General features: G+C 44.2%; 1 protein-coding gene across 1 annotated transcript; it reads left to right on the plus strand.

Moving 5' to 3' along the window:
- Nucleotides 1-14,654: 14,654 nt before the first annotated feature.
- Nucleotides 14,655-15,551, plus strand: percc1 (proline and glutamate rich with coiled coil 1; the record flags this gene model as incomplete). The annotated part of the gene is made up of 1 exon (XM_084318414.1): nt 14,655-15,551. The coding sequence occupies one exon, from the start codon at nt 14,655-14,657 to the stop codon at nt 15,549-15,551; it is 897 nt and encodes a 298-aa protein (XP_084174540.1).
- Nucleotides 15,552-17,654: the final 2,103 nt, after the last annotated feature.

The raw sequence follows: 17,654 nt of genomic DNA on the forward strand, positions 1-17,654 counted from the left end.
CATTGTTCCTCCAAGTCACCTGGGAGAACGACACGGAGCCGTCGTGCTTCATGTACCTTCCTCTTTTTATTCAAAAAAGAAAGAACACAGACTGACATGAATCCCATGTGACGCAGCTGAGGGTAATTTTTTTTTACATTTTTACATCCCACCATCCTCGCCATAGGGAGGAGACGGAAATCCCCAGAGAGACTTCCCACGCAAGCTGTATAGATTGAAAAGAATATATTGCAACATTGAGCTATGTAATATGTGGGTTAGGGCTCTCCGAGGAGGAGGCACTGAACCAATACACACTCAATAATCGAATTGAATCGAATACACACACAATAGAGCAGAACTCCTTTTTGAAGTTCTACTCACCTTGACAATCTGAGGAGGAGGCTCCCTCACAGGGAAGGAGAGTCCTAACTCACAGAAGGCCCGAGGAGGAGCTTCGTGAGGAGGAGCTCTGACAACTCCCTGAAACAGATCCATAACATGGACCTGAACAACTCACGGAAGTCTTACCAACAGAGACGCGCACAGTGACGTACTCTATGGCGGGGGAATTTCCGCGGTGCACACGCCCAATCTTCCAGGGCGTGGGACCAGGAAACTCCCCCCCCCCTCTTACCCTGTAACGTGCCGAACAGCAACGTGACAGGAACCTTGAAGGACAGGCGGTTTTAACCCCTGACCAATCAAAAAGGGGAGGAAAGGATTACCAGTTCACCCCTTTACGACCCTACACCCATGATACGATGTAATGACAAAAAAGAGCATGACACAGTCATAGTCAGCTACATGAAGTGTCTAACAGCTTCACACAGCTCATGTGCTAACCTGCTATCTGATTTTTACTAAGGAAAAAACACAGAATAGAGAGGGCCCCTTTAAGAGCCCCGGTACCAGACTTACACATGTGCTTCTGTGGCCAAACCTAACCCAGTTGTAGAACACAAGACACACACAACCCTTTATCACAACAAAAAATGGCAAAGTACACTCTTGCTACAGAGGAATGCCGTTTTTCATAACGAGAGAATACAGAATCCTCGATTATGTATCGGCCACAGGCCTTGCTAAGCACACACGATAAGCGACCAAACAATCTTTTCTTTAGGAAAATATATTTTCTCAAGCGGTTAGCACAACCCCAGCAATTAAGCTAAGGGTTACATCGTATCCCCACAAACACAGTGACACAATATATTGTAAACAACATGTCTGAGAGGAGGGTGGGGAAGCCCCAGGGAAACCGGGGGAATCACCCCTCCTACCTTACCCTTGATACGGCCAAGTTGAACAGGTAACCCTGTTAATATGTGAACACACTGTTCATTGTCATTACAGGCTGAGAAAAGAATTCATTCTTCACTCATATGTCACTAAGCATAGCTTTATAGGTTAAATAACCCCCTTAGTTGTGAGTTCACGGTACATGAACACACATGTTCTCAACACAACTAACCAGATCATTTTTACACATGTAAAACAACAACCCGATTTCTATGGAGAGAAGCTATACCAGTGACAAGACAATTCACACACAACACGCGTCGTATCCTCAATGTATTGCAGCAACACCCGTTTTGGAAAACATCGTTATTACAAAACATTTAGAAGGGAAGGAAAGAAGAAGTGTTTAAGGTCCGGTCGGGACCTTCCTACCCTGAGCGCAGGCCAAGCGAACTGCAATCTGGCTAACGGGGCACCGAAGTTTGAACACAGCATCCCTGTGTTGACGACGAGGGCAGCGTCGCTGCGCCACCCAGCCGCTACGGTTCTCCATGTTGACGCAGTCCTCGCTGGCAGGGCTCCCGGTAGGTTCGACTAACATCCTCTGTCAAAGATGACGTCGTAGTCAGAGTGTTTAAGGCATGTTATAGTCACAGAACACGTTCAACAGTGTAGCATTAAGCTAACAGCCGTTCGGCTGATAGCAACAAGCTAACGTTTACTAGCCTGGTAAACACAGCGAGCTAACGCCGCAGCTAACACAGTAGTCCACAAACTAGCACGCAAGCTAAGCAGCTATCACCTGAACTGTATACAACGACATAACAAGCCACACTTCAGACAGGCTGAAAAAGAACGTCAGAACACAGTTTTCAACGGTGATCCAGACATGCAGCATAGCCAGCACAGTTCCCATTTCGGGCTGCAGCCGGCTTTGAGCATGGAACTCCCGATAAAGAAGATTCTATGCCCACATTTCCTCGTTAGGGTATACTTTCATTTGTATATATAAGATGGGGCCTGCACGGGACAGAGAAGCATCCGCTCGAGAATCCTGTGATCACCAGGACCTAGTCGCGGCCCACTAGATTAACCATCATGGGCGTCAGACCAAGATCCTCCGACCGCCGTTTAAGCCGAGCAGAGGACCCCAGCCTGGAGTCGGCGTTTCGTAAATTGTTAGCTAACCCCCACAGCATCAACAACAACCAGAGCTTGCAAGCAAAACAGTACGTACCCAACCTGGAAACCACCGCTTCTCACAACAGTCGGTGCTTCCTACAGTCCAGCTGTGTTGCCGGAGGGCAACCCCATCCAGCCGCAGCAAGGAGGACTGTAGCTGGGAAGCATGTCAGCGGCGTGAGCTCCTAATACGAAAAAGCCGTTGAAGGTCGGAATGACCAGACACTCCAGTAACGAAGACAATATCGCCGTATTTTCTCGAATAGTGAGAGAGAAAATAAAGATATGATGTCAACGTATCTCCTTGTTCTTCTGTTTCCCTTTCCTCAGACTAAATATTTTTCCTCCACGTCAAGTGGGCATATAGCAGGCACTTCCTTGTGGCTGAAATTTGAGAAGGAGATGAGTGTGTGGCCCCACCCCTGCTTATGAAGGTAAGCGGATGGGGGTGTGGCCAGATGAATGCTGGCATGTAAAGGTACATGGTGGAATTTTTTATTCAGTGTATATAAGCTGAAGCGAGATATATGCAACTAGGTGCTGAGCGAAGCCTTAACGATACAGAACTGTTCAACTCCCCTGGAGCCACAGCCACTTTTTTTTTTGGTACTTTCGCTTTCAAACCAGCTGCAGCCTGATAACTGGAGTGTGAGGGGCTGTGACACTAAATATGGCAGCAACGACAAAGAATTGCTGCAAAATAAACATACATTTGTTGTTAAAATAATAATTATAAAAATATAGATAATTATCGATATCGAACTATATGAAAAATTTTATCGTGATATATCGTGATAAAATGTTTGGCCATATCGCCCAGCCCTACTTCCATGTCATCTGGTCTCTCCAGTGATCCGTCCAGAGTCTCTAGAACATCGTCAGCGGGACTCTACAGGCCGATGCCATTTTGCCACTGCACTGTCCTGGAGATCAAACCTGTGACCTTCCCGTTACTCGTCTGTTCCTCTAACTTCCAGACCGAACCCTCCCCCCCAAGTCAAATAGTCATCATTTCAACTTCTGTTCTCCCACAGACTGGTACTTCATGATTCCCTACTTCTTATTGTGACTGAATGAACTAGTCAGAGATACGGGGAAATAACCAGATCTTTGCTGGAACAGCACAACCCTATACTTACCTATGTGATTGTACGTAAACAAGATGACTATTTGACTCTACCTGCAAGCAAGATATTGTATTGGGACTTCATGAGGTAATTTCAGTCAATAATTACATTACTATTTGTTCTTGGGAAAAGGCAATATTGGATAAAAATGTCGAGAAAAGTTATGGTGGCTGTTTTTCTAGACTATTCTATCGTACCTGCATATATACCCAGTGGCTAAGACTCTACATTCTATCATACCTGCATATATACTACTATATACTATATAAATATACCCAGTCGCTATAAAACCAAATTGCCTCCATACTTCTGAAAGGAAACCAGAGGCAATTTGGCCCAAATAGATATTATTTGTAAATTTACATAAATATTTCTTATCACTTTAGATTAATGTTATGCTTTAAAATGTCTGGAATTTCCTTTTGTCTGAATAGAGTACTTGGTGTACATTAGATTAATTAATTAAACTAGAAATGTTGTTACACCAGAATATCTGGAGATGGTCAAGTATATATATATTTAAAACTACTGTAAGGAATGACTAATAATTCTGGGGAATAATTGGTTTTGCACATCATCAAATCAAATCAAATTTATTTATTTATAAGGCCCGACAACACACGTTAATGTCCCCATGGGCCGTACAGGTCTTCTTTAAACAAGTCAAGAAGAAAACATAACAATAAGTCAAGAACAGAACAAGAACACCATAAGGTCCAAACATTTTTAGATGAATGCAAAAAAAATTAAAGAATGCAAGCACTCCCAGACATACCCCACGCGAAGGTAAGGAAAAACTCACTAAAACCTAACAATAGGGAAAAAAGCTCCACAGGCAGTGTGGAGGAGAGAAACCTTAGAAGGGCCATTCAAGGGGGGATCTCCTTTCTTAGATGTTGGTGATAGTAGTGTTGCAGACGGACAGTTGGTAAGCATGCACTCATGTGTGTAGTGAAACACAGATGAGTGCATGCAATAGCAACTGAACATTTTGAAAGATTAAAGATAAAGCTAATAGCGATAGCAACTGAACATTTTGAAAGATTAAAGATAGAGCTGATAGCGGATCTATTTGAGGCACAGGGGCGGCGCAAAGAGGGTCACGTCCTCCCCGTCTTAGTCACGGGACATTCAACACTCCGGTCATTGCTCAGGGACAGCTGGAGACAGGGAGATAGGGGGCGGCGCAGAGAGGGTCGCGAACTCCCCGACATCATCGCGGGACGTCCGGCACTCCGGTCACCACTACGAGACCTCCGGAGACAGGGGGGCACGCAGAGGGGGTCGCAACCTCCCGGCCTTCATCACGGGATGTCCAACACTCCGGTCAGCACTCCAGGACAGCAAGTCATAGGGGGACAGGGAGACGGGACAGGCGTTAGACAGCTCATGTGATTGTAGTGGGCGGACATAGCAATAGATACAAGTGGTAAGCATATATGTGAATGGAGTAGATATATGAAGTAAGCATATTATGTGAATAGAATAGAAGTACTTAACCCAGCAATGAAACCGCGTTGACTGTTAATCTGTTAACAGTCTGTTAATACTGTTAATCAGTTGACAGGACCACGGACAGACAACGGTAAATAACTGATCCAAGGCCTCGGAGGTGCATGTAGAGCAGTCACTACAATCTTGGCCAAGACCCCGAGGCATCCATCACCTTAGTCAGCGCCAGGAGACGGGCACTCAGAGAGATGGGGGAGGGAGGGGGGGGAGGGAAGGGGGGGGAGGGGGGAAGAGTTAGAGAGTTCCCATGTTTGTGGTGCTGCAAAAGAGCAGACATGTAGTACCCTGTAGTGCCATGTAGTACCCCGTAGTACCCTGTAGTACCCTGTAGTACCCTGTAGTGCCATGTAGTACCCCGTAGTGCCCTGTAGTACCATGTAGTACCATGTAGTACCCTGTAGTGCCATGTAGTGCCATGTAGTGCCATGTAGTGCCATGTAGTACCATGTAGAGCCATGTAGTACCCTGTAGTGCCATGTAGTACCATGCAGTACCCTGTAGTACCATGCAGCACCCTGTACCCTAACTAAACTACCCTGTAGTGAACTACCCAGTGGTACCATGTAGTACCCTGTACCCTAACTAAACTAGACAGATTAATCTAAAGGTCAACCCCCGACCAAAATGTAAGGATCTTGTTATTTTAGTTTTTACATCTGAATAGGCCTGTACATATTACTGGGTTCAGTGGCCAGATACATTGTTAAAACTTCCATTCTCTATAATAATGAAACTTGAGTTACCTATCCCTTTACTACAACCTTTTGTCAATGTAAGAATATACACTGAAAAAGTAACTTGCAGATGTTAAATTCTTGAACAAAACGCTGAAATATATGGTGCGCTTTTCACAACTTTCTTATCCCACTTAAAATGCAGATCTCTTTCACTCAAAATATTCAATGTTCACACTTGCCTTCACGCAACACGGCCCTGCTCCCAAGTAGCCCACCCCCTGACTCTTTTAACACATTGGACGCCAGACCCGAGATAAGTCGGGTTAACTCGCCATCACTTGAGCACCAAACCCGAGAAAAGTCGTGTTTTGGTCGTTATTCCTTTTATTCGCTATTTCCATTCATAATCCATGGAGGGAGCCTGATATTATCATTGGGAATGGGTCTGAGATCGCAAGCATCCAATACCGCCGCCTAACACCTTGCGGCCGGTATTGCACATCCTTGGAATCTCTTTGGCTCCGCCTGTACGCCAATCTAAAAAGTCCGGTCTAGGTTTTCCTAGTCGGGCAGTAGTAACGTTTATAACACATGGATTGGGGATAATCAAACACAGCCAATTCATGTACTTTGGTGGATTATCTTGGCAACACGATCGACATCAATACTTGGAATGACGATCAGATAATGGGAATATTCTTTTTGCAGTACATCCTAGTCAAGCTAAGTGCTATATGGTATTAATCTTGCATTGATCCGAGCATGCCTTCGTTGTGATCCTGTAGTGTTATGTTACTCCACAACATATGCTGTTGGTGACGATCGAAGCATAGAACCCCCCCCCCCACCCTTGCATGCATGCATGATGAAACATAATACCAATAATATAGCATTGATTTCAGATTTATTGTTGATCCAAGCGAGGAATGCCACGGTTTCTAGTGACATGCACTAAACACTGTTTAGCTGCGTTTCCTGGGATTACACAGAATTACACAGAACTATACTCATATTTACCATTGTATAAAACGGGAATGTATGGATGAAAGAATTATCTGTTTTTTGCATCTTGACCGGAAGAAACTCAATGACAATTGTCTATATTATTAGATCCATAGCTATAATATTTAATATAGTTTTAGCACTGCAAACACCGACATGTATCCCCATTCATTACAGCGCTGGCACACACGACCATACGGCCTACAGCAACCTCTGGCACTGAATGTGTTAAAGCCACAGATCCCGTTGTTTTTGTTGTTTGTTTTGTTTTTGTTTTTGTAAATTTTTCTTGTTACCGCTTATCCAATTGGACAGCACCTTGCTTCCTTTTTTTATCTTATTTTTTTGTTTTTGTTTTTGTTTTGTTACTATACACATATATAAATTTTCTTTCTCATTTTTATCTACCCTTTCTTTTACATAGCTTCTCTCTCCTTGTACTTGAGTCCGAGAAAGGCGCTTCTCTCTTCAAATCCAATTTATTATTATTATTATTATTATTATAAAAGAAAATTATAAATATTCTCAAACTAAATCCTCAATTTGAATAAAGTGATTAATCTGATTAAATTAGACTTTTTTTTATTTTTTATTATTAAATCAACTTTCCAGCCCCAGACCCAGCCCAGGGAGAAGCCCCAGCCCAACTAAATCAATTAAATCAACTCATCAGTTTCTTTTAATACTATAATATTAGTGTAGCCTAATCTTTATCTGCAACTGTGAAGAAAAAAACCATTGGTTTAAACAGAATGAATAAAAAATAAATAAAAAATAAAATAAAATAAAATAAAATAAAAATAATTGAAATAAAATATTTTTGTATTAAAAAGAAAAAATTCAAATGTTGCTTTAGAATTCGAATGCCAACGTAACAAACGAAGGTTCGAACGTTTGGGCTCAGCCCTAGTAGGAATCACCTGCAGTCGCTCAGCAGCTGGCTCTTCAGCCGCCTAGTCAAGCTTGAACACATAAACATGAGCGGGAACATGTTCCACGGTGCGCCTGAGACTTGTGACTGGCCGTCGAGCCTCCGGGCACTGAACCTCTCGTCGTCCCACATAACAGCGGCGACCTCTTGCCTTGCCAGAGAGTTTACACGTTCTCGATCTAACCGACAACGACTTGACTGCATTCAGCGTTGAACTACAGTACCTTCCCTGACGGAGTTGTACATATCTCTGGCAATCGGATACTTCGCTTACCGGATGGTAGTCTATATCCTGTTCTTTCGTCTCTCTTCATTCAAAACAGTGCCCTTCAGTCATTCAGCAACAATGACTTGCAGGCTTACAATAAGCTGAGGATCTTGAAGGCCGGTGCCGACACGTACGTCTGTTCCTGTGAGGCTCCCGATGCTGTGAGGGGGAGGAGGGTGGCGGGTGTTAGACCGTTCGAGTGCCACATGGCTTTAGCCGTGTCTACTGTGCTCGGGGGGCGTCCTGGCAGTGTTCCTGGTTACACGCGGGGTTATGTTATAAGCTTAACACCGCGTGGTACTCGAGCCCGTTGCCAAAAGGTTCTGTAACCTGCGAAGACTCATGGATTCTGAGACCTACCTGAGGTGGGCCGAGGACGACGAGCAGACCCCCAGGTTCTGGCGGAGTCTGAGAGAGGCCCTAAAAAGACCTGTTCAGTTTGAAATACCACCAATGTAATTGATTGTAATTGACTCTGTGATTTAATCTCTGAAATGTAACATACCTAAAAAAAGAAATATATATATATAGTATATACGTATTATAATTTTTTTGGTAAATCTAGTGAGCCAACAATAGACCCTTGCCCCATTCATTGTCTAAAGAGCAGCCCCTGGAGTGTTTTTCTCCATGCTGAGTTGGATGACCGCTCACTGTCGAACATGTTTCACACAGGCTGTGTGACGTACAGGCTTAGAGGCAGCTCTGTGTAGGAGTGTGGGTTTTCTATCTCCGATTTCTAGCTTTAGGAGAGAGGCGTGCATGTTCACAAATATTGACTCAAGTGTCCTGGGGCACAGGATCAACATGAACGTGAATTTTCAATGAGCAGCTTTCCTTTTTTTTATTTGGAGGAAAATGGCATGCATTTTTTAAATAATTTTGTAGAGTTATCCTCATGTTATCATTCTATTGCTATCCTTATGATGCTATCCTTACGTTGCTATCCTAACGTTGCTATCCTTACGTTGCTATCATTCTATTGCTATCCTTATGTTGCTATCATTCTATTGCTATCCTTACGTTACTATCATTCTATTGCTATCCTTATGTTGCTATCATTCTATTGCTATCCTTACGTTACTATCATTCTATTGCTATTCTTACATTGCCAATGTACAGTTTCTTCGTCAAATGTATATACTCTCTTTTTAGAGTTTTTTTTTTGTATCACAAACAGTACTGTATTTGTAAATCTGGTATGTCATAAATGTATAGATGTAGCAGTACTGTCTATCTGTATGTCATGTATGTCATATATGTTATGATGAATTGAAAATGGGGGACCCTGATGTAAACAAGACGAAAGTCGTGCGTGCGTGCGTGAGTGTGTGCGTACGTGTGCATTAATGTGCTTGTGTGCCTAAAAACCTGTGTAATTCATTGTCCATCTCTTGAGAGCTGCCATATTGCTGCTATTGATCTTTAGCCATAAAACCAACACAGAAGCCTGGATACTGGTGATAGGCAGGCCAGGGGAGTCGGGATGCACTGATAACACACACACACACACACACACACACACACACACACACACACACACACACACACACACACACACACACACACACACACACACACACACACACACACACACACACACACACACACACACACACACACACACACACACACACACACACACACACACACACACACACAATTATACATTAATGATGTACACGCACATAAACAGACAGACAGACAGACAGAAGCACTTACACACATGTACGTACATAGAATCAGTGATAACATAATAATAGCGCATACATGCCATACAAAATACAGTAAGTAAAGTTCCCTGAGAGCATCATAGTACTGAGATGATGTACTGTACGTTATATACAAAGTCAATAGGACAAAGTGCTTTTTGGGAAACCCCTGTAATGTTGTGGGTTTTATTAAGATGTAAAGGTTTTCTTCTGAGCTGAGCCATTGTTGAGCTGTTGTTTTAACACTGTTAAGTTATTCATTATTGCATTTTATTGCATTTTTAAGATAATATCCTGAGACAAAGCTGCAGCAATGTCCATCACCGGTATAGGTACGCCCATAGAGGCCTGAGATTTAACCCTTTCACTACCACACTACAGACGGTTAACCGCCTGTAGTGTGGCAGTGAAAGGGTTAACCTGTAGTGTGGTGAAAGGGTTAACCCATTGTTGTGTGGCAGTGAAAGGGTTAACCCTTCTGTATTGTGGCAGTGAAAGGGTTAACCATTTTGTAGTGTGGTAGTGAAAGGGTTAATGAGATGAGTGAAAGGGTTGATGGAAGGCAATTGTATTTATATATTATTGTCATTCACAGAGACAATTCAACATGCTTTTACATAAGGAATTAAATAGATACAAATAAATCATAAAGAGCATAAAAGAAAGACTAAAAGGCAATGTGTGATTTTCAGTGGGCTGCACTAACAACGTGTTTTAAGCCTGTTTTAAAATAATAATTGGGGCAAATCCAAGATCTTCTGGGAGTTTGTTTCCGACGGTGTGCAGCATAATAACTGGACGCTGCTTCACTGTGTTTTGTTTAAACTATAGTTAGCAGACCGGTCCCAGATGACCTGCGTACAGTAAGTGGTCTAGAGAGGATTCATAGTAGCAAGTCCGATATTTATTTTGGCCCTAAAGCATTGAGCGATTTACTGTATAGACGGGCAGCAGCCTTTTGAAATCAATACTACGACACAGCCTGAATGAGCTTTAGCTGACAAAAGACCATGACAGAAGTCTAACCTACTGGATGGAGCTGAAGGTGTGAATTAGTTTGGTTTGCACCTGTATCTTCTTGATTCTTCTTGTATTTTTAAGATGATAATAGGCTGGGTTTGTTATCAGAACCTAGAAAGGACAACATACTACCTTATGCATACCACACCTTATGTGAATACTGTATACTTCATCAGATCATATATTTAGCATTTAGCTTTTTAGATTATATATTAGATTCGATTATTAGATTATATATTGCATATTTAGCATTTTAGCATATTTTTTTCCTTCAGATTATATATTAGATTAGATTTAGATGATTGGATTATTAGATTATATATTGTAACTATTTATTGTAGGGCAAATATAACTGAGAGGGAATACATACCATCATCTCGCACCTTGTTGCCCATATGCACATGTCCAGAGTTAATTATATTGATTAATTATATTGTTTACACTGCTCTTTCACTACCTGTACCTCCCCCTCCCCCATGCTGCTATGATGCCTGAATTTCCCCAAGGGGATCAATAAAGTAATATCTTATCTTATTTTATTTTATTGACTTGATGTGGGTATTCAAATTCAGATCCGAATCAATAATAACACCAATCCTTTCTTGATATTATTTTTATTCAATGTTTTAACAGATACAAACAAAGCAGACAGGACAGACAAAATCAAGACATCACAGCGACAAACATTTAAATATATAGGCTATTTGAGGCTGATTTCCTTTTATGATGTTATTTCTTTAGGAGAACGAGGCTATGTATACAAACACATGTTCGTTTATTATCATCATTTAAAAATTCTAATGTCTTTCATCTCTTCTCTCTCTGTACCCTCCTAAAAAACAATGTGTGCCATCTATGTTAAGTAGTCAAGTCAAGTAATTTATTTATAAAGCACATTTAAAAGCTCAAGAGCCAACCAAAGTGCTGTACAGTACAGTCGAAGCATAAAATCAATGTCCTATAAAATACACAAATATAAAAAGGCACAACAGGACAGGACAGTACATTCAGAAAATAGGACAAGCAGATAGGGGAGCACAAAGTACAGTATAGCTGGTTCCATAGTTTGGGGGCCACGGCCTTGAAGGAGCGATCGCCTCTCTTTTTGAGTCTGGTGTGGGGGGGGGGGGGGGGGGGGCCTAGTGACCTGGGTGCTGCGTAAGGGGTGATGAGCTCTGTGATGTATGGGGGTGCTGCACCCGATAGTGCCTTGAAGGTGAGGAGGAGGATTTTGAAATCTATTCTAAGTGGAACTGGGAGCCAGTGTAGGGTGGCTAGGACTGGTGTGATGTGCTCTCTCTTTCTGGTGCCGGTAAGGAACCTAACTGTGTTGTACCATTTTAAGGCGGGACATGGCTGCCTGACTGATGCTGGTGTAGAGGGCATTGCAGTAGTCAAGGCGTGATGTGATGAATGCATTGACTACTGTTTCCAGGTCGACGGGTGAAAGGTGTTGTATATCATATAACATATATCATGTTATATCCTGATATTCTGTCATTGTTTCAAACGCTTCAATAAAAATGGTGTAAACAGAAAATGTAGCATTGTTTCCTTCACGTTCCTTCGATTCCACTTCAGTAATAATAATAATAATAATAACTTTATTTTTCATACCGGTAGCTCCCTGTCATCTCCTTAGGACTAGACTTCAGGCATCACCACTAAATAAGATATACCATGTCAATTTAATGGAATTCAAAACTGCACAAATGGTGTTTAAAGCAAGTCATAATCTACTACCAGGCAACATCCAAAAGATTTTCAAAGATAGGGGGATATAACTTAAGAGGGAGATTTAACTTAAAACAGCCGACACTATAAAAAGCATGTGCATATCTGTCTGGGGGGTGAAGTTGTGGAATCGTCTACCAGAGGAGTTAAAAGAAATACTGCTAATTTCAAAAGGATGTACAAACAACTTATTCTTGAGAAGTACTGTATGCTGTGGATGGTTAACCATGTGTTTTGAATCAAATTGATTAGATCAATTTTTTTATTGATTTGATTTTGATTGTTAATTATTATTATATTTAGTTATTTTTTTGGTTGATAACTAAGATCAGCGATACATTTAAGATGATGCACTGGGTTAGGGCATTTACAAGCTTGTAGCTTCAGCCCTAACCTTTTCGGCCAACTTGTAATTTGTGTGTTGTTGTTTTTTTTGTACATGCTAAATGGCTCGAAATAAACATCATTAATTCATTAAATTTAGTTGTTGCTCCACGCAAAGTAGTGATTTCTTTTGCAAGTATATAGTTAAGATGTAATACTATAATACTTTCATTGTGAAGTAGCCTAGTAAACCAGGGTCCCAGTCAGTGATGCTTTTGTGGTTAGGCAGTGAGTTTAGTGGAGTCATTATGTTGAGGTGATGTTGGTTCAGAGTGTTCCCCTCTAAAAGTCAAAATGCTGTGTGATCTGATTTCACACCCTTTTACCCCTTAACTAGGAAGAGATCACAGGTGGAGAAAGCCACGGTGTGTGTGTGTGTGTGTCTGTGTGTGTGTGTGTGTGTAACAACTCTCCAGTGTCCCCTAGCAGAGGGTCCATTAGTCTTGGCCCCCCTCTTGGTTGCCGAGCACTAAAGTAAGCGACGTGTGTTTGACCAATCCGGCATGCAAATATTTGTCCTGGAAACAGCCTCATCCTAAAGTAGACACACACACAGACACGCGGCCTCGTCTGCAGGTATATATACTGTGACCACCCGGCTGGAACAGTAATACATACATACACACACACACACAGGTGGGACAGGATCACACTGACAGAGATCGCCGGCTGACTAACACGGATCCAGCAGTATCCAGAACTTTCTTTTGGACCACGACCCGCTGCTCACCCTGGACGCAGACCCCCCCGCGGACCACGATACAGCAGGTAAAACAACCCGATACTTCCCCCCAAACATTCCTGAGTACAGCCACTCATTTTACATGACCTGTTAACCCTTTCACTACCACACTACAGAAGGTTAACCTTTCGTATTGTCGCAGTGAAAGGGTTAACCTTCTGTATTGTCGCGGTGATAGGGTTAACCTTCTGTAGTGTGGTAGTGAAAGGGCTAACCTTCTGTTGTGTGGTAGTGAAAGGGCTAACCGTCTGTAGTGTGGTAGTGAAAGGGTTAACGTTCCGTATTGTCGCGGTGAAAGGGCTAACCCTTTGGTAGTGGTAGTGAAAGGGTTAACCGTCAGTAGTGTGGCAGTGAAAGGGTTAACCTTCTGTAGTGTGGTTGTGAAAGGGTTAACCGTCTGTAGTGTGGCAGTGAAAGGGTTAACCTTCCGTATTGTCACGGTGAAAGGGTTAACCCTTTGGTAGTGGTAGTGAAAGGGTTAACCGTCTGTAGTGTGGTAGTGAAAAGGTTAACCTTCTTTTTTTCTTTTATCCACTTCTTTCTCCTGTTTTTCTCGGATTTTCTCCCATCCCAATTTAGTCGTTATGCCAATTCCCCCCTCCCCTTCCTGGTCGTTGCTCGCATGTGCCCCCCACTGGTCGGTCGAGGGAGTCCTGAGGTCTATCAGATGTTTCTTCCGTCACATAGGAGACAGCCAGCAACCTCTTTTCACCTGCCAGCGCGGACTCTCATTGGTGAAGTGTAATGCGTGGGAGGTCACACTACCTTCAACATATCCCCCCCTCGCTGTGCAGGCGCCTTGACCGACCTGTAGGAGTCGCTGTTTACAACGACCAGAATACCACCCCACCGGCTTCCCTCCCGCTGACTCTGCCAATTGAGCCAGTATGACGGCCGGCCAAGCCGGAGGCAACGCTGACAGCCGGATTCGATACCAGTGTCTCTTGCGTTGTTGACGAGCGCTTAGACCGCTGCGCCACCCAGCCGCCCAAAGGGTTAATCTTCTGTAGTGTGGTTGTGAAAGGGTTAACCGTCTGTAGTGTGGCAGTGAAAGGGTTAACCTTCCGTATTGTCGCTGTGAAAGGGTTAACCCTTTGGTAGTGTGGTAGTGAAAGGGTTAACTGTCTTGTGTCTCTTCCAGCATGGCTGCAGGAGTCATCAGGAACTTCCTACTCCAGGCCCCGCCTCCTCACTACTTCCCCATGATCTTCCAACACTCTCCGTCCAAGGACGGGATAGAAGAGCAGAGAGACAAGGTAGAGGGAGAGAGAGAGGAGAGGGAAGAGGAGGAGGAAGAGGAGGATGACTATGAAGAAGAAGAAGAAGAAGAAGAAGAAGAAGAAGGGGGATCTGAGGCTCGGGAAGAAGAGGAGTGTTTGGAGGAAGTCGTCTTCTATCCCTCTCCTCATTCCCTGGATGTGACCAAGCAGCTGCTGAGGTTCGCCGACATCATCAGTCGCGACGTCCAGCGCTACTTTGGCCGTTGCCCCGGCGACCAGGATGCCTGTGACATCTACAATGACTCCGTCTCCATAACGACCGGCGGGCGCCTGCGCTACTACGACGACCTACTGAGGATCGCGCGGACGGGGAGTCCGGAGGACCCGGAGTCTGTCTCCGTCGCCGGGGGCAACAATCACCGAGGAGACCAGGTTGCCAAGAGCAGCGGCGGCGGCGGCGGTCTGGGGCCCCTCGCCGAGCTCTTCGACCACAGGGGACAGAGTCAGGGCGGCGGGCGGCCGATGAATAAACGCCATCTGCCGCTGAGCTTCTGGACGGAGCCGGTCCCCTGCTGTGCCCTGCTGGCGCTCAGTAACGACCCGGACGGCACGCCCACAGACGATGACACGCACAGCGGCAGCGCGCACGCACACCAGAACACACATTATAGTCCACACGCACACCACAACAACATGAACGCTCTCGACAACACACATCCTGACTTCAGTGACCTGCTGGCCTACTGGGATCCACACCCCGAGGTCAGTCACACACCCTCACTCTCTGAGAACCATCAGAGGAACACCCTCACCCTCTGAGAACCATCAGAGGAACACCCTCACTCTCTGAGAACCATCAGAGCAACACCCTCACTCTCTGAGAACCATCAGAGGAACACCCTCACTCTCTGAGAACCATCAGAGCAACACCCTCACTCTCTGAGAACCATCAGAGGAACACCCTCACCCTCTGAGAACCATCAGAGGAACACCCTCACTCTCTGAGAACCATCAGAGGAACACCCTCACTCTCTGAGAACCATCAGAGCAACACCCTCACTCTCTGAGAACCATCAGAGGAACACCCTCACCCTCTGAGAACCATCAGAGGAACACCCTCACTCTCTGAGAACCATCAGAGGAACACCCTCACTCTCTGAGAACCATCAGAGCAACACCCTCACTCTCTGAGAACCATCAGAGGAACACCCTCACCCTCTGAGAACCATTAGAGGAACACCCTCACTCTCTGAGAACCATCAGAGGAACACCCTCACTCTCTGAGAACCATCAGAGGAACACCCTCACTCTCTGAGAACCATCAGAGGAACACCCTCACTCTCTGAGAACCATCAGAGCAACACCCTCACTCTCTGAGAACCATCAGAGGAACACCCTCACTCTCTGAGAACCATCAGAGTTTCAAGTTTCAAGTTTGTTTTTACCTGAGAATGTGCTTCATACAGTAAAAAAGTAAGTAAAAGAGGAATAACACTATACAATATATACAATATACAATACAATATACAAACTAGAGTACAACCTAAGTACAATCTAAGTACAATGAAGTAAAAATGCAGACAATGAGGTACACAACTTTTTCAAGGCAAGGTGCAAGGTATGAATGTAGTGCAAATCTCTTTAATAAATAGATAAATACATGTAGTGTTATTAAAGTGTCTAAAGTGAGTGTTACGGTGAGTGTTTATTTAAAGTGAGTGTGTGCTTGTGTGTGCAATGAGTGTGGATCAGGCCATGTGAGCGGATCGGAGCGTGAGCGGCGCGGGGCGCGGAGCGGGCGGTTTTGACGTGAGCGAGGAGTGGGTTTTAAAATGGGTCGGCGTGACGTCCGGAGCGAGAGTTCTCCTCCGCTCCAATCCACTCCAGGTCGCTCACAGTGGTTTAACACTGTTGATGTAATATACATGCAGTACAATGCCAAAGCAACAGATGGCGATGTACAAACATGAAGGCCATTTTCAACCAATGAGAAGGGTGAACCTGTGATATCCGGTTCAGGCTTTGTCACTGTAGAGACGCCCACACTCACTCCTGATAGAAAACGTATCGACGCCATTGTTGTTGACGTTAGCTTACATGCTAACGTTAATGGCAGCGACCATAGCATTGTGGCTCGGCTAGCCTATCATCGCTTAATAGAGCTAGTGGATGGATAAACAACGTTATTTAACATTGCAGAATGGGTACAATTACAATGCGGCTCAATACAAACAATTGTTAAGGGGCCCAGGGGGTGTAGACTGTTGTAGTTTGAGCTGATTTACACCATGCTCCAAAAAAAAATAAAAATCTGCCGAGCAATCTGGCGCGGGGCTCGATTCAAGGTGAGCGGGGAGCGAGCGGAGAGCGACTTGGGGGCGGGGTCAACATGATCGATTAGCGGAGCGGACCAAGCTTTAAAGAGCGAAGAGCGGATTTCTCGGCCGCGCCGATCCGCTCACGTGGCCTGGTGTGGATGGATGGGTTGATGATGTTACATAAAGAGTCATTGAGTATCCTGATGGCCTGGGGATAGAAGCTCCTTCTGAGTCTCTCTGTGCCGGCCATGAGACTCCAGGTAGCGCTTGCCTGACCCCAGCAGTGCAAAGAGGCAGTTGTTTGGGTGACTAGAGTCTTTGGTACAATGTACATCCTCCCTCAGAGAACCATTAGAGGTGTGGTGGACTCTTCAGCAGAATCCTAACCGCAGAAGACCGAAAAGACTCCAATTATGTCAGTGCCCTTGAATCTGATGAATGAATCCGATACATACTGTATACCAAAAAAAGGAAGCTACTAATGCCCATTTGTAACACGTCCACACTGCTCTCTCCTGTTGTGTTATGCAGTCATTATGTCAATATGTTGTATCTGCTATGATTGTAGTATTCTGAAATGTTTTGACCAGCAATGCATCACCTA

The sequence above is a fragment of the Notolepis coatsorum genome (genome assembly GCF_963971535.1).
Source record: "Notolepis coatsorum genome assembly, chromosome: 7".
Lineage (NCBI taxonomy): Eukaryota > Metazoa > Chordata > Actinopteri > Aulopiformes > Paralepididae > Notolepis > Notolepis coatsorum.